The following is a 24572-nucleotide window of genomic DNA, read 5'->3' as shown; positions in this document are numbered from 1 at the left end:
TGAGAAGAAAAAAAAAAACTCATTTGAAGAGGAAAGGACAAAAAGATAGGAAAAAAAAAAAGGGTGAACCATGAAGGTTGGTTTGACCTTACAGGACTTCGTGACCTCACACTTACAGGAATCTGGAACAAATCAGCAGGTGGAGGCAAAGACAATGGTGGTGGGCGGGAGAGAACAATTAAAATGAAAATGGAAAAAAGTTGAGTAAAAATGTTAGCCGGGGATAAGCAAGGCTGATCTAATCATGAGATTTTTAGATCTCAAAGATTCCCTGGACTAGAAAAATCCCAGCTGGCTCCTTCTACAGAGAGGTAAGCAACTTGGCAAGAAGATCACACAGCCTATTGGGCAAGGCTGTGACCACATTCCCATCTCTCGGGACGCCATGTCCCTCAACCCCGGGCAACTGGAGGGAACAGACTACGTTCCGGAGGATTCGCTAAGAAAACTCAGGCTGAAGCTTCCTTGTTAAAGTCAGTAAGGAAAATACAGAAGAACAGACTCCGGTGTAATAAGAGTGATCATCAGCAAGTAGTAAATTAGTGTCATTTGTATTTCCTCCGGTGTTTTTGGCTAGGCGGGTACGTAGCCAAAAAGAAATACCGTGAGGGGGGGCGCCTGGGTGGCGCAGTCGGTTAAGCGTCCGACTTCAGCCAGGTCACGATCTCGCGGTCCATGAGTTCGAGCCCCGCGTCAGGCTCTGGGCTGATGGCTCGGAGCCTGGAGCCTGTTTCCGATTCTGTGTCTCCCTCTCTCTCTGCACCTCCCCCGTTCATGCTCTGTCTCTCTCTGTCCCAAAAATAAATAAAAAAAAAAAAAAAAAACGTTGAAAAAAAAAAAAAAAAAAAGAAATACCGTGAGGAGAGTGGACCAGTTCTATTAATGCGTCAGGAGAGCCGGAAAGGTGTTAAATATCCGGAAACGAAGTACGTGATACAGGAAAGCCGGTGCATTACAAATGCACATCAACGGGGAAGCGGGAGTCAATCGACCGAACTATGAAAACACGTGCGTAAGACGAGGTACGCCTGCATCTGTATTCGTGAACATACACGAGCGGAAGTAGTCGCTATGAACCGGGAAACGAGGGCAACGGTTGCAGAAAGAAATGCTGTGGTCTAAAGTCAGCTAGAGACACAGGAATGAGATCTCGGGTTTCTGGCATCCAGACTTTGGAACGTGATTTCCGAGGGCTTAGCGTGCTTCGAGAGGTGGTCCCTGAAAACACGAGCATACTCACGTCTGCGTAGATGTTAGTTCCAAACACGGGAGCCCAGTAGGACGGCTCGTCTTTGCAGTGTGCCGGACAATGAACTCTGGAAAACAAGACACGTTTGTGCGATGGTCACGGCCAGCAGAAAACAGTTCCCGAGAAGCGGCTGGCCTTCCCTCTTGGAGCGTCAAGGGTTAACTACTTGGATGGGAAAGGAAACTACCCTAGTGTACACTCTTTGAGAAAAAAAAGATATACCTCTCGCACCCTAGCGGTGGTAAAGATATCTTCCCTCTTCTTAAATCGTGCACACGGAATTTTAAAAGTCCGTACCAAAAGAGGCCCGCAGAAACAAGGTGAAAGAAAGTAAACATGTGAGAGATGGGAATATGGGCTTGTCGGAGGTCGTACCTCCCATTCTCGGGGGTTGGCCAACTCATACCGGGAGTACATCACGGAGATTATACTCAATAGACTTTTTTAAAGGCCATTTCCCTGCACGAGGGCGGAAAGGGTGGAGGGCCCTCACCTCAATGAGTCAGACTATTACAGAGAGGGGGCGCTGATAACCCGAGGCGGAAGAGGTTAGATCACCACTGTGTCAGTCAACCACATCCCTGCTGTGGGCCTAGAGGATTAGGAGAGCACCTCAAACTGGAAATGGGTGGGCCCCAGCTGGTGTGAGAGATTCAGACCAGGGAAAAGCATGAGCCCCACCTAAGAAAAGTTTTTTTTTTTTTTTTTTTTTGCCTTTATCTACAACAGTATATGCCATGTTGCTGGAACCCAGGGACCAGGAAACCAAGATGGCGTCCGGAAGCCATCTGGCCCCAAGGCAGGCAGGATCCCGGGAGGCAAGAAAGGCAGACAAAGGGACTGGGAAGTTAAAACAGTCCTGTGGGAGGGAGGGGACAGGAGTGGACCGAGAGCATATACGTGTGAGATTGAAAAAAAAGAAAACAGAATGTGGGAACGAAAATTCTTTCTGACTTTCTCTAGAATGGCAGGCCAGAAACCTCTGTTTTCTATACTGTACTGTGTCAAGCTTTTCTTTTTGTTCATTTGTTCTTTCCGAAATAACTTCCTTGTGCTTCTCTTTAATATTTGGGTTTACTATTTAATAGTTAATAAAAGGTCGTGATTCTTGGAACATTCAAAGGGGATCAGCTTCGCGGCGGAGGGCCAGCGGGGGCCAGCGAGAGGGCCCCGAGGGGAGCGTGAACAGCAGAGGGGAGGAGTGGGGGGAGGGGTCCCCGTCCAGGGTGTGCCCCTCACCAGCAGCCTCCTGGGGTTCTTCCCTGCTCACACCTTGGGGGTCTCCACATGTTAGTTTTAAGGTCCGTCTCACGGAGGGAGAAGTGTTCACAGCTCCCGAGAGGACCTAACAGGTGCTTCAGAAGGAAGTGTTACCGGGAACCCATCGTTTTGCCACGAAGCATCACCCTCCAAAAATCAGCCGGAGAAGGTTTAGGCAGCGCACGTAAAACCTAAGTGTGGTCCTAAGAATAGTGGTCCTATTAGGACCTATTAGGACCTCTAGGTCCTAAGAGTGGAAACCACCGTGAAGAAGGAACCACCGACGTGCTCAGCAGCACAGGTGAGTCTTGAAAGCATTACACAGAATGAAAGAAGCCCCACGCGATGACCCCCGACGCAACATGACGCCGCCTTCTCTCGGCCCCTGTGTTGGCAAAACCAGACGCTAGACAGTCTCACCTTGGGCAGTGGGTCCCCGGCTTCTCGAACGGGCAGAGCTGAGCAACGGTGGTGTAACAGTCCAAGTCCTGCACTGGGGACAGGAACGCGATGGGAAACGGTCAGGTCGCTCGCAAGCCGGGGTCTCGGGCTACCCGCCTATGAAATGGGCTGCTGGACAACCGGGTCCAAGAGGCCCACTGGGCCTTCGGACAGAGGTGGGATGGGAAGCCCACAGGTGCCCGGCCCCAGCAATGCTGGCACCTCACCTCGGGCCCCTCAAGGGCTGAGAAGCCCCGTGGCCTGAGCGTGGCTACAGCACAAGAGTGTGACCACCCTCGATCGTTCCTCCGTCGGACCCACGTTACCTTTCATTTGCTTTTCTATTCTGAAGCTGTTCACCTTCCTTCTCTTCACGGTAGGTATTATTCCAATTATACAGAGTTGGAAACAGAGGCCCAAAGGCCAAGAGACAACCCTGGGTCTGCACGGGACACGGTGGGAGGCCAGGCTTCTGATTCCCAGTCTAGCGATCTTCAAGGTCACGTGGGTTTAAACAACAGAGGCAAAAAGGGGCTCTGATACCGCCCACCTGTAGTCTCTGACTGAGTGTCTTCAGCTAGTCTGGGGCTCGGCTAACTCTTCCGAAAGGGCCAGAGGGCAAATATTTCTGGCTTTGGGGGCCCTGTGGACTACGTTGCAACCACTCAACTCTGCTGTTATGGCAGAAACCAGCGACAAGAGGACGTGTAAACGAATGGGCGTGGCTGTGTGCCAATAAAACTTTATTTACAAAGACAGAGGGCAGGCAGGATTCGCCCCTGAGGTTGGTAGGTCGCCAACCCGTGGTCCAGCCTATCGTTTGGGTGGGTCGGGGATCGATGTAGCAATCCAACAAAGGGGACTGGTTCACTACACCAGGGGCCGCCGTATCATGGCAGGCAGTTGAGGTCATTAACACTGGGTTCATGGGGCGCCTGCGTGGCTCAGTCGGTTAAGCGTCCGACTTCGGCTCAGGTCATGATCTCGCGGTCTGCGAGTTCGAGCCCCGCGTCGGGCTCTGTGCCGACAACTCATAGCCTGGAGCCTGCTTTGGATTCTGTGTGTCCCTCTCTCTCTCTGCCCCTCCCCTGCTCATGCTCTGTCTCTCTCTGCCTCAAAAATAAATAAAAGCATTAAAAAAATAATTAAAATATTTTTTTAATTGGGGTTAGAACACCACTTAAAGGCACAGAAGTATCTTCCTGAAACAGTATTATTTGAAGAGAAAAATCAGGTTACCAAACATGTAATTCTGTTTCAATTTTTTGAAAGTGTATCAATGTATTACCAGGGCATATACTCGTAATCGGAGGGAAAACACCTTCAGAAGTATCCACCAAAACGTTCACAATATTATCTGTAAGTGGTGGAGTCTGGTCAAATCCTTTTTTTTTTTTTTTTTTTTAATGCGCCTTTGTATTTTTAAATTATCTGGAATGAATAGGCATTATTTTGTAAGAAGGAGAAAAGCCGCTATGTGTTCTTATAAAGACATCTAATGAGATATTCTCGCATCCAGGGCCCGTGACAAGCCAAGAACTGCTTTCCCAAAGGAAGGGGCTGTCGGGCCAGCTTCCCGAGGAAGGTGCTGGGCGGGGCGCCCCTACATCTCACCTCCCCTGAGACCGTCCCAGTCAAGCGCTCTTTCTGCACAACCAGAACCCACGGCTCCGCTCGTGCCCGCAGGACGCCCCCCCAGGGGTACGCCCTCCCCCGCCAAGCGAACGCGCCGTAGAAGGGATTAGACAGCGAGGCCGGGGAGGGCACGGACGGGCTGCGTGCTTCGTCAAGTTTCCCCTCTGTCGTTCAGGGCAGACATTACTAAACTATTGAGACCTGTTTTCCGAGGAGCCAGGAACAAGGCTCAATACTCCACCCACCATCACCAACCAACAGAAACAGACTCTCCTTCTATGACCTATTGGCTGCTCCAGACCCAGGCATTAGGACTTCTGTGACATTCAGCTGGGAACCCCCGGGCCTGTGTCACCCGTTTAGCGATTTAGGGCCGATGCAGATACGTTTAGAAACTAGTGGAAGAATCAGCATTGTCAGGAACCTCTTTAATAACCCTTCACGACGCTGAGGACCACAGCGTTAAGAGGCAGAATTCACATTAAGTCAACAGCTCAGGAGAATGACATCTCCAGGGAAACCCAAGATCACCTGCGTATTACGGTCACGTAAAAAAAAAAAAAAAAAAAAAGACTGGCCAGGGGGCGCCTGGGTGGCTCAGTCGGTTGAGCGTCCGACTTGGGCTCAGGTCACGGTCTCGCGGTTCGTGGGTTCGAGCCCCGCGTCGGGCTCCGCGCTGACCGCTCGGAGCCTGGAGCCCGCTTCGGATTCCGGGTCTCCCTCTCTCTTTCCACCCTTCCCCCCTCATACACTCCCTCTTTCTCAAAATAAACATTAAAAGTAAAATAAAATTAAAAAGACCGGCCAGCTTACCTTTTACTTTAGACACCATGAACGAGCTGGAAGGCTTGTACTTGCTGGAGAAGAAAACAGGAGGTTCAATGCAAACAGAATTGTTTTTAAACGTGCAGGGTTGCTCCCACGTTTGTCTTATTTCGGACTCAACTCTGTGTTTCCCTACTCGTTTCCCATCAGCTGGAAAGCCCTTAGACCATTCTCGAGGGGGGGTTTGTCAACCTACTTTGTGGCAAGAGCCGCTCTGGCAGGCTGGTGTCCTGCTCAGAATGGTGACTTTAAAATGCAGACCGTAGGGGCGCCTGGGTGGCGCAGTCGGTTAAGCGTCCGACTTCAGCCAGGTCACGATCTCGCGGTCCGTGAGTTCGAGCCCCGCGTCAGGCTCTGGGCTGATGGCTCGGAGCCTGGAGCCTGTTTCCGATTCTGTGTGTCCCTCTCTCTCTGCCCCTCCCCCATTCATGCTCTGTCTCTCTCTGTCCCAAAAATAAATAAAAAGCGTTGAAAAAAAAAAAAAATTTATAAAATGCAGACCGTAAACTTAAAAGGTTAACAGGAAATCAGTTACTGGGGGGATCACTGCCAAAGCATCAAAAGGAATGTGTGGGGCCCCTGGGTGGCTCGGTCGGCTGAGCCTCGACTTCAGTTCAGGTCATGATCTCGGGGTCTGTGGGTTCAACCCCTGCATCTGGCCCGCTTGCTGTTAGCGGGAAGCCCGCGTGGGATCCTCTGTCCCCCACTCTCTCTCTCTGCCCCTCCCCTGCTCACGCTCTCCCTCAAAAATGAATAAACATGGGGAAAAAAAGCAATCTGCCTTTGGGTAAGAGCTGAGCCTCCTTGCAAATGCACTCGAAGCAGAAACTGTCTTCCAACCACTGTCTTTTCGGGGTCGTGACGGCAGACGTTTGCAGACGCCTCACCCCTACTCCCGTTTGGGACCAACACTCCGCCAGCAGGAAATAACTATGTTTCAGTTAGAGGTTGGAGAAAATAAAGCTTCCGTTCACTTTGTGTCGAGGTTGGCAGACTCCCTGGGACGCAAAGAACTGCCCTCCAGACGCAAAGCTGGCCGCCGGGAGGGCCCCGACGCGGCTCCGGGACAAGCTATGTGGGCCACGCGGGGCCCGGACCCGGCCGGCCCACGGCGCCCTCGGTGCCCCCGCTGAGCCTGGCGCGGAGGCCGGCGTTAGGTCACCGGGCCTCCGCAAACGCATTCTCTGCTTCTGTTTATTTTTTTCCAACGTTTTTTTTTTTTTTTTTTTTTTTTTTTAATTTATTTTTGGGACAGAGAGAGACAGAGCATGAACGGGGGAGGGGCAGAGAGAGAGGGAGACACAGAATCGGAAACAGGCTCCAGGCTCCGAGCCATCGGCCCAGAGCCTGACGCGGGGCTCGAACTCACAGACCGCGAAATCGTGACCTGGCTGAAGTCGGACGCTTAACCGACTGCGCCACCCAGGCGCCCCTCTCTGCTTCTGTTTAGACACCCTCACTCTCGTGGTGACGTGGCCCCTGAGACCCCAGCTAAGGCGAAGAGGGAAACTTGCGAGCCCTCTTGAAGAACCAGACCTTTCAAAGGGGAATGACTCATGCGGTTTTTGAAATGTTCTGCGTCTAACCCCCTGGAACACACACAGGCACTTTGGCCGCTGTGACGCGGGCTGCAGAGGCGGGACGGGCCCTGACGCAGGGAGGCTCTCTTGATGCGAGGCACCGTGGCCCAGGGACGCAGGGAGCTGGGGCAGGGGCCCCGGTGTCCCTGCTGGGCCAGGCTCTAGGTGTCCTGGATGGGGGGGAGGGGACTTCCGGGCGCAAGGGGCCTTTCCAGGGGCGACAGATCTTTCCTAGCGACCGTGGGAGAGCTGCATCGTTTAAAAAAACTGGCTGCCTGCACCCGTGTGGACCAGCCGGGTCCTACCATGGCCCTGTTTCCCCAGCGAGACGCTGTCACCGGAAGGGATGAAGACACCCGCCCAAGGTCACAGAGCAGGGGCGGGGGCACCAGGTCTGTCAAGTCAGCCTCTAAACCCAAGGATGGGAGGAAAAGCAGGAGTTGAAACTCAGCCGAATTAAACACTTAAACACACGCCCAGAAAAACCCACGCGGGTGAGAGGTGGTGAACCGCCTACGGGGTGATGTCTGAGCTACGGCGTTCAAGTTCGAGTTCACCATGACAGTCTGTTTCCCTGCGTCTTCATATCGTTCGGTACTTTTCAAAATTTCGACAATACTTTCATAACCAGGAAAAAAAAAAAAAAAGAAAGAAAAGCGTTAAGGAATCCGGAGCACGGGACAGTTACCTCAAAGACTCCACGCCGTTTCTCTCAGACCTGACGAAGAAGGGGACCTTCCCGTTCCTGGTGACGTCCACCAGGCCACCTTTGGCGTCCAGGATCCCGTAGTGAATGGCGGCCCGGCATATGCTGGACGACTGGGGGCGGGAAGGGAGACGGTAAGTTCGTCTGAATTCACCTTTGTCCAGTCTGCTTTAGAGATGCCCAAGGTTTTGTCCCCAAGCCACAAAAAGCCAAAACGTCGGGCCTAACTCCCGCCTTTCCCCAGAACACGTCTTTGCTCCTGGGGTTGCTTATCTGAGAAAACCCACCCGAGGTGCTTTACGAACTGAGAACAGGGACAAACGGCCCTTTCTCCCCCACGCAGTGAGGCATATTAACGCTCGGTCTAACATGGAGACTGACCTTCACGAGGGTCCACCCCGGGTCCCAAAAGTGGCTTTACCAGTCTATGAGCCCGGAGACAGGCGCAGATCAGCTCTGGGACGGAGGGGGTGGAAGGAAAAAAGTCTCCTCGGGCCCAAACCCGCAACCTCCGTTCCAAACGCGCTGGGAGCCCACCCGGGCCACTTACGCTTTCGTAAAAGAGAGTTCCGAACACCTGCGCCTTGCTGCCCAGGCAGCCCGCTGGGCACTGGTACCTGATGGAGAAGAAAGCAAATGATTCCCACAGGTGAACGTGTGTGGATGAAATCCCACCGGGAATTCATCGGGGTTCTTCTCCTCCGGAAGTTCTATTACGGACACCAGAGAGAAGCAGGCTCCGAATGTTTTCAAGGGAGTCACGGCAGCCCAGGTGAAGTTCATAGTCACGGGAACACCATTGTGGATTCAATTTGACCTCGTTTTCATGTGTTTAACGTTCATGCTATAGGGAGGGGGCGCCTGGGTGGCTCCGTCGATGAAGCGTCCGACTTCAGCTCAGGTCACGATCTCGCAGTTCCTGGGTTCGAGCCCCGCGTCGGGCTCTGTGCCGACGGCTCGGAGCCTGGAGCCTGCTTCTGAGTCTGTGTCTCCCTCTCTCTCTGCCCCTGCCCCGCTCACACTGTGTCTCTCTCTCTCTCAAAAATAAACATTAGGGGCGCCTGGGTGGCGCAGTTGGTTAAGCGTCCGACTTCAGCCAGGTCACGATCTCGCGGTCCGTGAGTTCGAGCCCCGCGTCAGGCTCTGAGCTGATGGCTCGGAGCCTGGAGCCTGTTTCCGATTCTGTGTCTCCCTCTCTCTCTGACCCTCCCCCGTTCATGCTCTGTGTCTCTCTGTCCCAAAAATAAAATAAAAAACGTTGAAAAAAAAAAAATTAAAAAAAAAAAAAAAAACATTAAAAAAAATAATAAAAAGATTCATGTCAAAGGCAGAGACACCAACCGATGGACAATTCACCACCAAGTGGTTTCAAAGGCACCAAAACCAAAATCCTCAAACATCAGTCATCACAGAAGGTGCAAATGGAAAGGACAAGCCCCTTTCTAGGTGTCAGATTCCAAGGGTTTTTTTTTAAATTTTTTTCTTTTTAGATAGGATAAAATTCAACGATGGTGTTCTTGCCCAGGAAAATGCACCTTTCCAGAAAGCCTTAAAAATGCCTATCCTTCAATTCTTAAGTTTTCCTTGTAAGCGCGTAGCCCAGGCCAGAAGTCGGAAAGTCAGGTCCCCATACTGCACCAAAGGTCTGGAATCGTTGAAAGACCAGGAAGAAGCCGGCACCATCGGAGGGACGGCCTAACACATTTTTGTGCGGTTAGGGTATGATGCATCCGCGAGAAATGAGGGTTTTGGAAAACATGTGACTTCGGAAAATCTTAAATGAAAACAGTAGCACATGAGGGGCGTTAACTGTGGGAGCCTCCCCGGTGCCCAGAAAAAAGACCGGAAGGGAAGCTACATCAAATCTCTACGGATATCGCGGAAAGGTGGGGAATCTTTAGTTTTTTCTCTAAACTCTGGTGCTGGTGGTGTTTTCCTGAATTACTGACGATACACGTGAATGCTTTTTAAAGTCGGGGGAGGCGGGGGGAGGCCCGGTCAATACTAGGATTGTAAAAGCACCGTGGACAGAAAACTGATGAGCCAGGGGATGGGCTGACTTCCAGGAGGCGAACCATGGAGGCTCTTGTGTTTGCAGGTGGGGGGAGTCGTAGTTCCTGATCAGAGGCCTCTAGTGGCCTTCGTGTGGCCGGACGCCTGCCTTCTCCCTGCTTGCAGAGGGTCCCATCGACCCCCGACTCTGGAACGTTCTCGAGGCTATCTGACGGATGTTCTCCAGCCTCGTCATTTTTTTCCCACTGACGACTCTGGTGTGATGTTCTCCTCACGAGCTCGCGGTACAGAAAAGCACGCCACCGCGAAGGGACTACTGGGCCCCAGGGCCACGCAAATGTGCCCTCACGCCGAGCCCGGGTCATTCCGGCACCCGTGGTTGCCGCATTTGCTCACTGCCGACAACCCGACTGCTTTGACGTCTTCGGCACCTGCTGGCCCTCGAGCCACCTCGCCCTGGGATGCCCCGGGGCCACTTCCTAACGCTCCTGCCGAAGTCCGAGCAAAGCGTCCTCCTGGCACACCGAATTCCGAGTCGCCAGGGTACGAAGCAGGATCTGCTACCTTCTCTTTCTGGTGTGTGCACTAAACAGCACGATTCGCGTTCAGAGGAACGGTCGCCGGGAGCCACAGGGGGACGAGGCGGGGGGGGGCTCCACCACGGACTCGGGTTTCACAGCCGTGCAGCTGGATCTGCCCGCGGCCAACAGCGCCGGCTCACACGTGTCCTCCCACGGCCCCCGCCCTCCCCTGCTCTGCACGGGACCCGGGCCACCCCAGACCCCCTTCGCGCAGCAGGTGGAATGGAGCCCCGGCCATGCACGAGGTCTGCTCCTGGCACATCTACAGCCTGGGGATTCGCTTTGGACCAAGGACCCAGAGCATCCGTCACTCGGGCCCGTCCTCCCCATGAGACGTGAAACACTTCACTGGAATATTCGTCCAGGTGGGAGGACACCCGGTGGGAGCCTGGGCCAGCTCCTTGGTCAAAGGCTATCAACTGATTTTAGCCCTCAGGGAACGTGGGGCAGTTTCTGGGGCCATTTTTAGGCATCCCAGTTGGGGGTGGGGGTGCTCCTGGCATCCAGGGGGGTGAGGCCAGGATGCTGCTCGACGCCCTCCAGTGCACAGAACAGCCCCGCCCCAGAGAATGATCTGGCCCTAAACGTCAGGAGTGCCGAGGCCGAGAAGCTCGGGTCCAGGCACTAAAGGGTGGCAGTCGGAGGGAGCTCTGAGACGCCACGGCCGGTCTAGCCTATGACAGGGAACGAGCCTGCCTAGCATCCCGCTCGACCCGGCACAACCGTTGTGCTAAGAGTAGAGGAGGGCATTTTCCCCCGAGTCTCTACCCAGCTCGGCCCGGCTGGCCGGCAACGCACTGACCACGACGTGGCCCGTGACCGCGGCACACGCTTCGAAGGGGGTGCAGGCGTCGGCTGGAGAGGGGTGCAGCCGGGCCTTACCTGTTGCACGTGGACCCTTTGCACTTGTCCTTCATCTTGGTGTCACAGCTGACAACTTGGGCTAGGAGAGAAGTGCGGAAATACACGTCACAGAAGCAGGGGGATTGGTCTGAGTTAACAGACACCACCCCCCACTCCGAAGAACTTTCTGGAACATTCTGGAATCCGTGCCACAACCTGAGCAGGAGCAGTGCCCACTGGCTGCATGCTTCAGCTGTGAGGTTCCAATCCCAGACCTGCCCCTTTAGAGAAGCAGTGTGACCTTGGATATGTTCCTTCCCCTCCGTGAGGGTGTGTCCGCATACGGATAGTGGGGATAGGACCTTGGGTGCTGTTTCTGTCAGCGTTAACTGAGAACGTGCATGTGGCTTTGGAGGGGGGGCCTGATACGCACCAAGCGCCCTGAAGCCCCAGAAGGTTCTGGAGGGTGGGACTTACAGGCCTTCTCCAGCCAAGACAACTTCTGTCGAGCATTACTTTCTTGTCTGTCTTACAGGGACACGTCAGAATCCTGGCGTGGGGTCAGAGTTTGTCAAAAAGACTTATCATTTGGGCGCCCGGGTGGCTCAGTCGGTTAAGCATCTGACTCTTGATTTCGGCTCAGGTCACGATCTCACGGTTTGTGAGTTTCGAGCCCCACGTCAGGCCCTGCGCTGGCAGCGTGGAGCCTGCTTGGGATTCTCTGTCTCTGTCTCTCCCTTTCTTTCTGCCCCTCTCCTGGTCTCACGCTCTCTCTCTCTCTCTCAAAAGCGGATAAACATTTAAAAAAATCTTGTTTGTTGATTTGTCTCTCTTATTTAAAAGAAAAAAAGACATTTATTTTGTAATGTTAAATTATTTTCTTAATGGAACCGGCTTAGGGGGAAGCAGAGAACCATGAGTGGACGGCCCAGGCCTGTGTTGTGCTCATGAGAAAACACCCCTCCAGAGCCCCGAACCTTCAGGAAAGGCGCTACCTTGGGGAAATGGAGCACTGAGCTCCAGCCAGGGCAGGTGAGGGCAGAGAGGGGGCAGACTCGAGAGCTGAGTGCATCGAGGGGCAGGAGAGGGGAAAGCCTGACAATACCCTGCATTTGGGGACTTCCAGGAGCCTTGGGGGGGGAGCGCGGGTGGCACTGCGGTGATGACCTCAGAGCTGACACTGGGTGGCCCCCATTACTGCAAAGGATGCTCAAAGCAACCCCACATGGGCCTTACTGTCCCCTTTTATGGATGAGCAAACCAAGTCTCGAAGGGGCCAGCGAGGGTCCGAGCCACCAGAGCCGGGCCCGGATGCCCGCCCTGCCGGCGCCTCCAGGGGGACCCAGTTTCAGCCCGGGCCCCCCGCTGAAAGGGCAAGGCCTGACCTCGAAATACCTGCCTGGCGGGAAAGGCCCCCCAAGCGCCGCTCCCATAACGCTTGCTTTGGAAATGACTTAAAAGTATCCTTTTTGGAAAACGCCTCGGGGCGGCGCGTTTGCACCCAGACCCGGCCTGTGTCCCCCACTGTCTGCCCGCTCGGAGCCCTCCCCGCCCGGCGGTGCCCCTCCTGGCCCCCCCGCCCCCCCGCCCCCCCGCCCGCAGAGGCGGCCCCCACTCACTCATGTAGTTCACCGCGGCCGCTTTCTTGGGCTTCGTGGGTCTGGTCACCCTCGGCTGGACCCAGACGTGCTTCTCTTCCGGGACGGGAGCCACCTCCACCTCGTTCATCTCGTCCGTTTCGGGTTTGGGGACGAAAGTCTCTTCTTCACGGCGGGGGCGGGGGCGAGACAGACAACACGGAGGATGCCACAAAAATGCACTTTGCGGGGGGGGGTGGGGGTGGGGGGGGGGGCGCGCACGGAAACGGCAACCGGGAAACCGAACGAGCTTGCGGTTCGCTTTCACAAAGACTCACTTCAGCAGCAGAGAGAACGTTCCACGGCAGCACCGAGCCGGCCAGGGGGCGTCCCACCCGCCCAGGCGAGGCGGCCGGCGCTCTGCTCGCCGTGTTTGCTTTGGACCCGGGGGCAGCCCCGACCAGAGGTGCGAACCCCAGTGCCCGCACCCGTTGGTCACACTGGCTCCTTGTCCTACCTCCTCCCGCTCGCCACCACCTGCCCGAGGGCGCGGCTCCGGGGGGCCGCCTCCCCGTCCGAGCCCAAGCTGGCGCGGTCTCCCCTGAGCTCCCTGTGGCCCCCGGGGCTCTCCCTGGGGGAGGGGCCTTCCTCGTCTGTGCGCCCACCGTGGCGCACGGGGCCCCGCGTCGCTGTCCTCGGACCGCGCTGTGCCCGGCCGCCGGCAGGATCTGCTCCCTTCAGCTCGCCTGTGAGTCCCTGCTCTACCGCGGCTTCCGGGCTTTCGGGCACCGAAGCTTCCCTGCCCGGCGCTCACGGCCAGCTTTTTCACATTCAAAGCCGAAGCTGGGTTGAGTTGGCCCAACTCCGGGTTAAACGCAGAGTTACGTCACCCCGCTGCCGTCGCTTCTCCAACCTCGACCACGACCCCCGAGTTTTCAAACACGCTCACTGGCCACACAAATTCCATTTCTCCTAAGTATCAGGTGCACCTCCGAGGTTGCATCCTGAAAGACAACTGCGAGCCACTCCTCAGAACCACCCTCAGGCCGCCACGGTGCCACGGTCCCAGACGGTGAACTCCAGCCGAGGCGCAGAAAAGTCTTGCCAGCTTTATTTCCTCGAGCGGCCTGGTCAAGGGCCGACTGATGCGCGCGTGCCTTTGCCGGGGAAGCCCTCCCACCTTCACAGCGCGCACACCCGTCCCCCAGGGGCGTCCGTGGACCGGAGCTGGAAACTGCTGCCTTAGAGCCACCCCCCACCCCCTGCCGCCCAGGGACGATGACATTCGGGGCCTCCCCGGCCTCTCTGTGGCACCGGATTGAAATTCAAGTCCTGGCGAGCGCTCACGAACCCCCTCGCCTCATTCCTGAGGAACAGCGACCTCTCTTCTCCAAACGGGGAACCAAGTGTCTCGGAGCTAAGCAAAACAAGCGTGCAAACGAGGGGCAAAGTGTCCCCTGCTTTTCAAGGCTGGGGTGCTCTGCACCTGTCTCCCTGGCCGGTCCCTCAGGCGAGGAGAGCGGGTTGGATTTAAGGGGGGGGGGGTGCAGATTTAGGTCCAGAGCTGGGGTGCTATCCTAATCAGAGCTCTGTTCACAGGTGCGATGTCACCACCACCTGGAAACTCCCTGGGGCCAGGAGCGAGCCAGCCTGTTTCCGCCCCCACCCCACAACGGACATCGGCTCTTAGCACAATTTTGCCCAAAAAATCTGCTGAATGAAGGATGAGCTAAGTCTTAGAAGAAGTGTGTCCTTGCGTTCTTGGGGGGAAAAAGAGAAAAAAAAAAAAGAAAGAAAGAAAGAAAGTCCCGGCTGAGTTCAGAGACATTCAAGATGGGAATTCTGGAATTCGCCACTTGTAGCCAAAAGCTATGACGGCTTTTTACAAAGACCCCGGGTTTGCCTCTGCGTCTGGCCGCAGTTCCCGTCAATGTCGCTATTCAGGTTGGCCCTTCAACCGAAAGCCAGAGCTATCTCGGGAATGAGCCGGGGTTTCTTCCACTGGCCTGTAGGATTTTTATACCTCATAATCGTGGCTTTATTCAGCCGAATATAGTTCGCTAGAGCATCCGAAGCATTTGAGGCCTCACTATTTAAGCAAATGGGCAGACAGTCCTCGCCCTCAGACGCACACATGAAAAGAGGAGAGGCTGTATTTGAGCACATCCCAATTAAGGTGCCCCGCGTACAGCAGCACAGGACTGGGGAAATTCCGTGCCCAAGTTCACTGCAAGGTTACGGTGCACGCTGTCCAGCCCTGGGGGTTCAGGGCACACGGCTGGGCCTACGTCCTCCCGCAGCTTCCTCTGTAGGTAGGGACAGAGCTCACGGCTAACGTCTTCTGAACACAAACCGTGTGACCGCCCGCCGGCTCGGCCCTTCCTCGGTGTGCGGTCCCGTCTCCCGAGGAGGCACGATCAGCCCCATTTCACAGACAGGAAAACCGAGGCTCAGAGAGGCTAAGCTACCCGCCCAAGCTCACACAGCTGAGGGTCACACTGTCCTTCCGTGAAGCCCATGTCCTTGGTCGCCACTCAGGGTCCCGGTTTCAGGCTGGAGGGGCGGAAACTTCTCTCACAGTCTATCTTTATCCCCGCTCCATCTACCATTATAGGTCAAGGCCTTGCCAGGCACCCTCAATAAATGCTTATTAAGTAGCTTACGCAGATAAGCTGCTTTAGAGGAGACTTTCTGCGTGGTTGGCTGTGGAAACGGGGAGTCCTGCCAAGGGAAGTTGGGCGTCTTCCACCAAAAATAAAGAAACGAGTACAAAGGCTTCATTGGGTGGGTAACCGAGCATCTAAGGTGCCTTTGTGTGCGTTTGCTCTTTGAAAATGACCCTCTGGGGGTACCGGGGACATATGTGTTCAGAACACATCTGCTACAGGACCCTGGAGGCCCCAGGGTGAACGGGCAGCTGTAACAACAGGTGACCAGGGTTCACGAGGGGTCCCCGTACAGTAAGACTGCAGAAGCAGGTGCACTGCCTGTGTCATCAGGGAAGCCTCCCTGGAGGAGGTGGGACGCCAGAGCTGTGTCTCCAGGAAGGAGAAGGTATCTGCCAGGTCGGGTCACGCAAGGTAGGGAGTGCCACCACACCTGCCCACTACTTCTCCGAGGGGTAAAGGGCCCGTTCGCCGAGCATCATGTGCCGGCGGCTGGCGGGAAGGAGCTCCCGTCCCTCTCTCTGCTTCCTCCCGGCAAACCGCCACAGAAGGAGTCTGTCGCTGTTACAGCTGGGGAAACTGAGGCACAAAGAAAGCCAGCGGTACGCCAGAGCACGCACCGCCAGTGACAGCACAGATGCCCCCCCCCCCCCAGCCCAGGCGGCTGTGGCTTGGGCCCCTGGCGCCCCTCTCGGACGTGCTCTGAGAACAGCCCTGTGATGAGATCAGGTTTCCGCAAAGAACAGCAGGAGAGCCAAGAGGCCAAGAGCGTCCCTCCCTCACGCTCCCCAAATCAGCCCTCGGGATCCGACGGGGGACTCACCCCTGCTGGGGTGACTGGAGTGCGGCCACAGGCCCCGCCTGCCAGGGACACGGGGAAGGCCGGACGGGCCCGAGTGCCAGCCCCCGCCCGCTTTCTCGTACCGCCGTGACCCCCACTTTCAGGCAGGGAGACTGAGGCTCAGGGAGGGGAGGCAGCCTGCCCAGGGTCCCACTGCTGGAATGCGGCGGGCGGGCTATTCTCAAAGCCGGTGTGCGGGGCTCGTGAGTGCAGGACTCCGAGCGGGGACACCCAGGGGGGTTTCCCTAAAGACAAGGGTGTGGAGCCCCGAAGACAGAGAAGAGGGACGGGCCAGCGGGAGAAACCGTAGTTCGCAGCCTTTCTCTCTCCCGGGCTCATGACCACACGGTCCTCACAGCTCCAGGCACAAGTGTGTTCTCTGCTTCCTATTCTCGCCCCGAGGCTGCATCTCCCTCCTCAGGGGCCACCTGCTCAGGAGGCTGTCTTCCCCGGCCCCGCCGGATGACAGCCAATGACCCCGCTGTAAGCCCCGTGGCATCAGCTATTCCCCTGGGAAGACACACATCACTGCTCGTGGCAATGACCCCGCTGGACCTCCGTCCGGCCAGGTCTGCATGTCGTATCCCGGATGGGAGCAGAAAGGCGCTCCCAGGGGTCACGACCTACCTCGGTAACACAAGTTGTTCCTGCAGCCGCCTCCGTAGCTGGGCGGGCACTCGGAGCAGGGCCGGCCGGTTTTGTAAGGGGCTTCTCCAATCCAGTTCCCCCTGTGGACAGACCAGAAACACCATCGGGGGGGGGGGCCCGCCACCCCAGGGCCTGGGGCGCCCCCCTCTCCCCTCTCCCAGGCTGCCCGGGGGAGGAAGGAGGGCGTAGGCTTCCGGGCAGCTGCAAAGAGTCTAGAAAATTCTAGAAGAATCCCAGTCGTGTTCTGTGACGTCAGTGTGTGCGTCTACATACCCCTTCGGCCCCACACCTGTCCGTGTCCTGCCCTACACGACTCGGAACACCGCGGGCCACCCCCTACCCAGGCCCCAACACCTTGGTGCTGGGAAGCTTCTGAGATCCCCCACTTAATACTAGTGGGCACCGAGGACCCCGAATCGGTTTCCTAACGTGACAGATCATGAACACGGAATATTAAAAATAAAGGTCTCTCAATTATTTAAAAAAAAAAAAAAAAGACCAGCGATGACATAATCGGCCGGCCCTCATGCCTGCGGGCTGCTGAGACGCGGCCGGCACGGGCGTGCCAGATGCTTTCACCCAGAGTGGCTATTTTCTTCCCGACCTTCGCGATGCTGCCCCCCACCCCCCGCCCCATGCCGCCTCCTCACGGCCACTCCCGGCCCAAACCAAATGAGTGAGGTCATTTGTATTGCATTCGGTCACGGGGCAAGCACGCGCCAAGGGCACACCGTGTGCGCGGCTCGGTGCGAGGGTGGAGGCCAGCCCCGTGGCCAGCGCGCAAACCGCGGGCTCTCCGCTGGGAAGGTCGTGCTCTGAGATTCGGCACGTATGTGAGGGGCAAAGGGGGTGAATGAGTGAAGGGACCAGTGGCACGCCGACGGTATCAGCATGGCGTGAGGAAGAAGGGGGCTGCCACACAGAGGTGCCACGCGGTCCTTCCCAGCAGGGGAAGCGTAAACATGCGAAAACCAGGTCTCGCGTGACTTCGTTTGCTAGAATGCTGTCCGCTGCATATTTTTAGAGAAGAAAAAAACCAGAGTATTGCCATGGCACACCCCACTGGTTGGCCGGTCAACAGCTATTCCCACTTCCGATTTGCTCGGACGGTCCCAGATGACCGGCAAAGCCAGTTAGGGCAATTTCATGGGTTAAAGCCAACTGGGGAAATCTTGCGCCCCCCTCGTCTGTGAGTGGCCTGGTTCTGGCCAATGACGTGAGAAAGTGGGCCGGGGGTGAGGAAGGCCTAAGAGAAAGCCCTTTTCTACCATTCTCTTCCCTTTAGTTTGGGGGGATGTGATGGCTGGTGCTCTGCAGCCATCTTGGAACCAAGAGGCTAGGATAGCACAGCCAGGAAACAGAAAGAGCTTGAGTCTTCGCCGATACTGCGGCGCTTTTCAGCTACACCGGATGCACCAATCGCTAGGTGTGTCGTTATGTGAACTCGTGAAGAGACTTCACCACTCAAGCCGATTTTAGCTGGTCCTCCATGGCCGGCGAGCGCATCCCAGCCCTTCCAGCCACGTCACGCGTTCTTACTTTGGAGAGTAATTGCACACGAGGTAGACCGCGTTCTCCCAAACATCTCCCCACACGTTCATCCTCTGGCAGGTGTTCACAGCACAGCCGACCTTGTTGGTGGCGGCCCAGACTATCTGAAAAGAGGACAGCCGTGTGTCAGAGTTAAGGACGAGCCAACACGACGTGACCTTGATCTACAGGCTGCTGGTGCTAAAGGGGTATGATGTGGAGCGGGGAAGGACCAGATTTTTTTTTCCCCCAACCCCCTGAAGATCCCTGTTACACTCTCAGCTTCCGTACTTGGGTCACAAACACCAGCCCGGCCCGCCGGCGACACCTGGAGTTAACGCCACGTCAAAGAAAACAGTTGCGGCAACGAGAGCGCAGAGTTTCCCGGCTGGGTGGCTGTCCTGCGCGGCCAGGTGAGTGAAGGGGTTCGGGGGGCGCCGGGCTGAGGGGGCAGCCAGCGCCTGGAGCGTTACCTGCGTGTAGTGGGTACACATGGGCCCGGAGCACCTCTCCGGACACCAGGGGTCGCACTCGTGGGGGTAGGGGTACGTGTAGTGCTTCACCTCGTCGTACCAGGACTGCACGTGGAAGCCGGGAGAACGGTACCTGGGGGGGCAGACCAGCCTGTCACGTCCCGGCCCCCGCACCCCCAGCAGACAGAGGCCGCGGCTCCCAGCGCCACCACGCACGGGCAGGCGGGAGGAGGGGAGGCTCCGGGCAAAGGGCCGCAGATCCCGCCCGGCGCCTGTATCACTGCCGAGAACCCCAACGTGCAAGGGCTCCCCTCACAAGGGTACCCCCGGGCCCCCCTGGGCGCCAGGAGAGTCCCTGGGGGGCCCACATGCCACCTATGTGTGCAGGAAACGTCCGCCCGGCCCCCAGCGAGCCATTCTTTACGTTACAATCGAGTGTACATTTGGGAAAATATACGTGGCCCCTGAGCCCCACATTTCCCAGATGTCGCTTAAAACACAGGTTGACGGGGCGCCGGGGTGGCTCAGCCGGTTAAGCCTCCGACTTCGGCCCGGGGTCATGATCTCACAGTTCGTGAGTTCGGGCCCCGCGTCGGGCTCTGGGGCTGACGGCTCGGAGCCTGGAGCCTGCTTCCCATTCTGTGTCTCCCTCGTTCTCTGCCCCTCCCCCGCACATGCTCGCACTCTGTCTTTGTCAAAAATAAATAAACTTAAAAAATAAAAATTAAAAAAGTAAAGCAACAACACAGGTTGATTTCAGGCGCTGAGTCCGTTTAAGGTCAGTGCAGAGAACAACAGTGAGTAACTGTAAGGGTAAGGCCCAGATAGGACCTCCGCAGCGGCGGGGAAGGTCTGAAAGCCGGGAGATGGCTGGCTACGGGGGGGGGGGGGCCGCGGGTCCCTGACACCCCCAAACAAAAGCCCGGAGGCTCTCGTTTCCACGCGGTCACGGCTGGCCGCACTCCTGCCGGGGACCCCAGGAGTCAGATACGAGGCGGAAAAGGAATTCAAGACGCAGGAACCGGCATGTAGAGCTCTGCAGTCACGTGGGCAGACCCTTTGGGGAACTTCCTGTTTAGGGTTCTATCACCCGAGCCCTCCCTTGCTCCCGGGGGGAGGGCACGCCTGTCCCCACCCGGTCATCACCCTTGCTGGCCACTGCTCCGTCCGCTGGGTTGGCATCATTTTCTCCTGACCGGGAGAGAAAATAAACTGGATGTAAATCCCCAGTCACCGTCACCAGCAACTGTAAACAAAGCGGGTTCGATAAAGAGGAAAGGCAAGAGGGGTCTGGCCGCGTCCACGAGCCCCGCGGTGAGCGGGCAATTGGAGGTCTTGGAACACTGTCAGAACCCACAGCGAACGGTGGCGGTCAGCGACGTGGCCGGGGAAACGGCCTCTCTCCCGAGGGCCCGCGTAGGAAAAGACGCTCGCGGCCACACAGCCACGGAGCGAAGGGACACTCTGGCCCGCCCGTTTCCCCGGAGCGCCACGGCCGGGCTGCCGCGGGGTCCCGGAGAACAAGGGGCTCTTTGGGAAGGCAGGTGGGCACGACGCACCCAGGAGGGGCGAGACCTTTGCGCCCTCTGCACTGTCACACCTCCCGGGGGGGGGCCTGATGCAGCTACGGCAGAGGCTAGGTCCCAGGATGGAGGGGCTCACTTTGGGCCTGTCCGCTGGGCGGCCCGAAGGCAGCCTTTGCGACGACAGCCGGGACGGCTACGGAAGAGAAAACCTGCCTGACGTCGTCTGAGGAGGGAGGAAAAAGGATGAAAGGCTGTCCTGGCCACCGCCTCGACTGTGTAAAAATATGCCGGCCCACAGCCAGATGCTACGCCAGAGTCAAGTGCGGGCGGCTGAGCCGGGGCCGTGGGATGAAGGGCTTCCTGCCTGTCGACGTTGTCTTTTCGTGCGATCGGAGGACGGATTTTATCAAAAGCAGAATTCACCCAAGGACAAAAAAAAAAGTGTGAATTCGCTTCCGTGAAGTCACGTGTCTGGGCCCCTCGTGACACCTGCTCAGATTCTGTCCCAGGAGAGCGCGTGGCCTAAGGGAAGGGTACTGCTCGTGGCCACGCTGAACGCGAGAGCCGGGAGCCATCTGGGCTGCAAGTCAGGCCAACCCCCACCCGTCCTTCGAGGGGACGCTTCAAGTCCAGTCCAACTTGTCAACGGTAGAGGCAAAGCCCAAGGGGGCCCTGAGCCCCTGGCTGGCTCTGGGTCCGGGCCTGGAGGACATCGCCCGGCTGGGCAGTGGGTCTGTGCTGGCCCAGAAGACACGTTCCCCGCCCCCCCACCCCCGCCCCGTCCTCTAAGGAAACCAGCCGTCAGCCGGGCAGGGGCTCGGCCGTGCGCCCAGCTGACCCTGGGGAGGCCAGGGGCGACACGTAACAGACCACCGTCAAGAGCCTCCTCCAGGCAAGGGGGCCTTGGCCGTGAGAGCCGGCCTGCCCCGGACGAGGAGGGGAGGAGGAGGGCAGCCGCTCGCGAGGCGGAGCCTGGCTGGCCCTGGAGAATGAGCAGGACTCAGACATCCGAGGGCGGAGAAGACACTCTGGCCTGTCCCTGCAAGCAACGTCCCCGCGTTCCCAGCTCACCCAGCCGGCTCCCTCAGGAATCCTTTCAAGGACACGGAACGGAAGAGCCCGGCTCCAGAAAGCCCGAGCCCGGCGATCGGTGTCTGTACCGACGAGCAGGCTGGACGTGACAATGGACCGTGGCGGCCAGTTCACAAGTGAGGGCGGGACCGCGGCGGCTCTTACCTGCCCCAGTGGACGGCCAGGTTCTGCCCAAGGGACACCAGCAGACCGGTGGGCCCGTGCTCCCAGATGCACTCGTGAGCCCACGCCGCGGCCGACCTCTCCAGCTCCTCGTCCCAGGTCTGCAGGGGGAGGGGGAGGGGGCACGGGGGAGGCCAGAGTCAGGCACGGTGTCAGGACCGAGCCTGCGGCGACACCCCCACCTGGGCCCCAGGTGGAGCCGCGGGCCGGGGCTCAGCCCCTTGGACACCGCGTTCTGTGCACACGTCGGACGGGTTCCTGAGCCGGCAAGGGGAGAGCAGCAGGTCAGCCAGGAGCCCAGAGAAGCCGGGCCTCCAGCCGTCCTCACAGCGCCCGCCCGGGCTCGGACTTGCCGGGGACGCCGGGCAAGCCCGTGGCACGGCCTCCGGGCCTCTGCCAACTGCCGTTGGCCTCATCCCCGCCATCGGGCAGATACAGCGGCCTGCGGGGCAGGCAGGGGCTGTTCCCTCTCTGCAGAGCCCCAGCCCCTGGCACACAGTAGGTGATCACTGAAAGACCGTCGGCCAGAACCCCGGGACGTGGCCGGGAACGCGAGGCTGCGGGACCCCGGTACGGAACCCCCGCCAAGCTGAGCGCCTCCCCGGCCTCCCGCCCCGCCACCTCTTTCCAGCCTCAGTGACACAGAGTCCCGAACAGCCAGGGGCATTCAGACGTCAGGCTCCTCTGTTGCCGACAGCGCCCTGCCTTTAGTGCCCACCGAGCGCTGTGCCGCCTCTGCCTGGGGTCCTTCTCCAACGCCCAGGCACGGCCCGAAGGGGGACGGGAGCTGGCATCGCAGAGGCCACACGCAGTCAACAGGGGACGGGCCTGCCTTCGGGCGGGTGACCTGCCTGCTGATGCCCTTTCCTTAGCAGATCTGAGCCCCCACTCCCACCATGAGATGCCCCCCGTAGCGTACCGTGATGTCTGGATTTACGGGTCACCCCCTCCCAAACCCACTACGGGACCAACGTGGTGACTCCTTCTCCAAGCAGTGGACCACCCAATGCTCCGGGAAGGAACAGACACCATGCGCCGGGTGGGGGGGACACAGTGGGGACGGGTGGCAGCTCGCACCGAGACCTCTCTGGAAGCGGCCGGCCGGCTAAGGTCCTTCCCGGAGCCCAGGGGGGCAGGGCAGAGCCTGTGCAGGCGCGGACCCCGCCCTGAGGGGTTTCTCAGAAGCTTCTCAGAAGCTCACTGTTTATTCTGAGCAGCGTGAACCCTGTGTGCCTTTGGTCCGGGGCCATAACATCTTCTACAACTCAGCGGGGAGGCGTGCGGGGAGGGCGAGGCCATGCCTGGCAGACCTCGGGGGTCAAAGGCGTCTGAAATTCTGGCTGCAGACAGGCAGACTCCACACGTGGTCTGCAGCAGGCCGCGGCCAAACGGGGACCCAGCCCTCCCCGCCCCTGCATCCGAGGCCTCCTCCCGGGGCCTGCCCTTCACCTCCCAACCGCCACTCGGCTCCGGCCGTGCCCGGCACGTAGTAGGGCCTCAGAACGATGCTTCCCGAACAGAGGGGCGCAGGGCTGGCAGTCAAGGCTGTGACCGTGTGCGACACCCTCTACTGCTCAGTGCCCCCCTGCCACGGCGGTGTCGCAGGCCACGACTGTCGCCCCGGCATGACGCACGCGTGCCTGGGTGAACGCAGGCAGGGAGGGCCCGGCCCCCCCACTCACTCCAGCCCTCACGGGTCCCCTCCAGTCCCCACCTTGCCCCTCAACCCCCGCTCAGCCTGTGCTTTCCCAGCTGAAGACGAGCCCCGCCGACCAGTCCACGTCTTGCGGAAGGAAGGACACAGGTGAATACTCTTTACCCCCCAAAGGGGTGACTGGCGGAAGAAAGACGGAAAGAACAGGGCCGTGAGGGCACCAGGGAGAGTGTTCGTGTTGCGTGAACCTGGGTGTGGGGCCCCGCGCCGCCCCTTGCTGGCTGTGTGACCGTGGACGAGTGGCTTCACCTCTCTGTGCCTCTGTTTCCCCATCTCGTAGGGGGGCTGGTGGTGCCTGCTGGTCTAGGATTTGGGGGGAGGCTGAACGAGCAGGCATCCAGCCCCCAGGTGAGGTGCGAGGTGGCTCTCAGTAAACACTACAGGAGCATTAAGGAAATTCACTTTCTCAGGTACCTACCCTGCCCCCGCCCGGGGCAGTGCACTTGCCAGGGAACAGTATCAGCCCCATTTTCTTATTTGATTGTCACCAGTAGCCCTTGGGGTAGGTTTGATTTTCCCATTGCTGCAGACCAAAAAAAAAACAAAAAACAAAAAACCTTGACACTAAGAGAGGTTAGGTAACTTGCCTAAGGTCACACAGCGGGAAGTTACAACTTTACCAGCCCAGCTTTAACTGGCGTCCAAGGTTGGGGGGGGGGGGGTGTCTCATCTTGCTCTGCACACTGTCACCAAGTGCCAGTCCTGCTCCACTAAAGTAATAATAGCTACTAAATTGATAACAGCAACGATATGTTAACACATATTTAGTACTCGTGCATCATCTCATTGACTCTTCTCAACCACCCTAGGAAAAGGGGACTTTTACTGTCCCCGTGGTGCAGGCCAGGAAACGTTCACACAGAGAGGCTAACTAATCTGCCTGAAGTCACACAGCTACCAAGCCAGGAAGGCTGGCTCCGGAGCCTGTCCACTTATAAAACCTCAAAAGAGGGTGCCTTAACTCTTTGGAGATTGAAAATCCACCTTCCGGGGCACCTGGTTGGCTCAGTCGGTTAAGCATCGGACTCTGGATCTCGGCTCAGGTCAAGGTCTCACAGTTCGTGAGCCCCGCGTCAGGCTCTGTGCTGACAGCATGGAGCCTGCTTGGGGTTCTCTCCTCCCCCGATCCCATCTCTGCCCCTCCCCCCAACCCCCTCTCTCTCTCTCTCTCTCTCTCTCTCTCTCAAAATAAATAAACTTAAAAACAAAA

General features: G+C 57.8%; 1 protein-coding gene across 1 annotated transcript in view; it reads right to left on the bottom strand.

Annotated features, from left to right (window-relative positions):
• CRISPLD2 (cysteine rich secretory protein LCCL domain containing 2) overlaps window positions 1–24572 on the bottom strand; it is a 58429-nt gene that overhangs the window by 17000 nt on the left and 16857 nt on the right. Inside the window, exons 3-13 of the mRNA XM_058708574.1 lie at window positions 21631–21749; window positions 18869–19001; window positions 18405–18520; window positions 16845–16945; window positions 12753–12896; window positions 11173–11233; window positions 8247–8313; window positions 7679–7809; window positions 5399–5442; window positions 2930–3002; window positions 1241–1316 (exon numbers count right to left, since the gene is read on the bottom strand). Of these exons, the coding sequence (XP_058564557.1) occupies window positions 1241–1316; window positions 2930–3002; window positions 5399–5442; window positions 7679–7809; window positions 8247–8313; window positions 11173–11233; window positions 12753–12896; window positions 16845–16945; window positions 18405–18520; window positions 18869–19001; window positions 21631–21749 (1065 nt within the window). The remainder of the gene's footprint in view (window positions 1–1240; window positions 1317–2929; window positions 3003–5398; window positions 5443–7678; window positions 7810–8246; window positions 8314–11172; window positions 11234–12752; window positions 12897–16844; window positions 16946–18404; window positions 18521–18868; window positions 19002–21630; window positions 21750–24572) is intronic.

The sequence above is a fragment of the Neofelis nebulosa genome, chromosome 17 (genome assembly GCF_028018385.1).
Source record: "Neofelis nebulosa isolate mNeoNeb1 chromosome 17, mNeoNeb1.pri, whole genome shotgun sequence".
In the NCBI taxonomy this organism is placed as follows: domain Eukaryota; kingdom Metazoa; phylum Chordata; class Mammalia; order Carnivora; family Felidae; genus Neofelis; species Neofelis nebulosa.
This window is presented reverse-complemented; position numbering and strand designations above follow the sequence as displayed.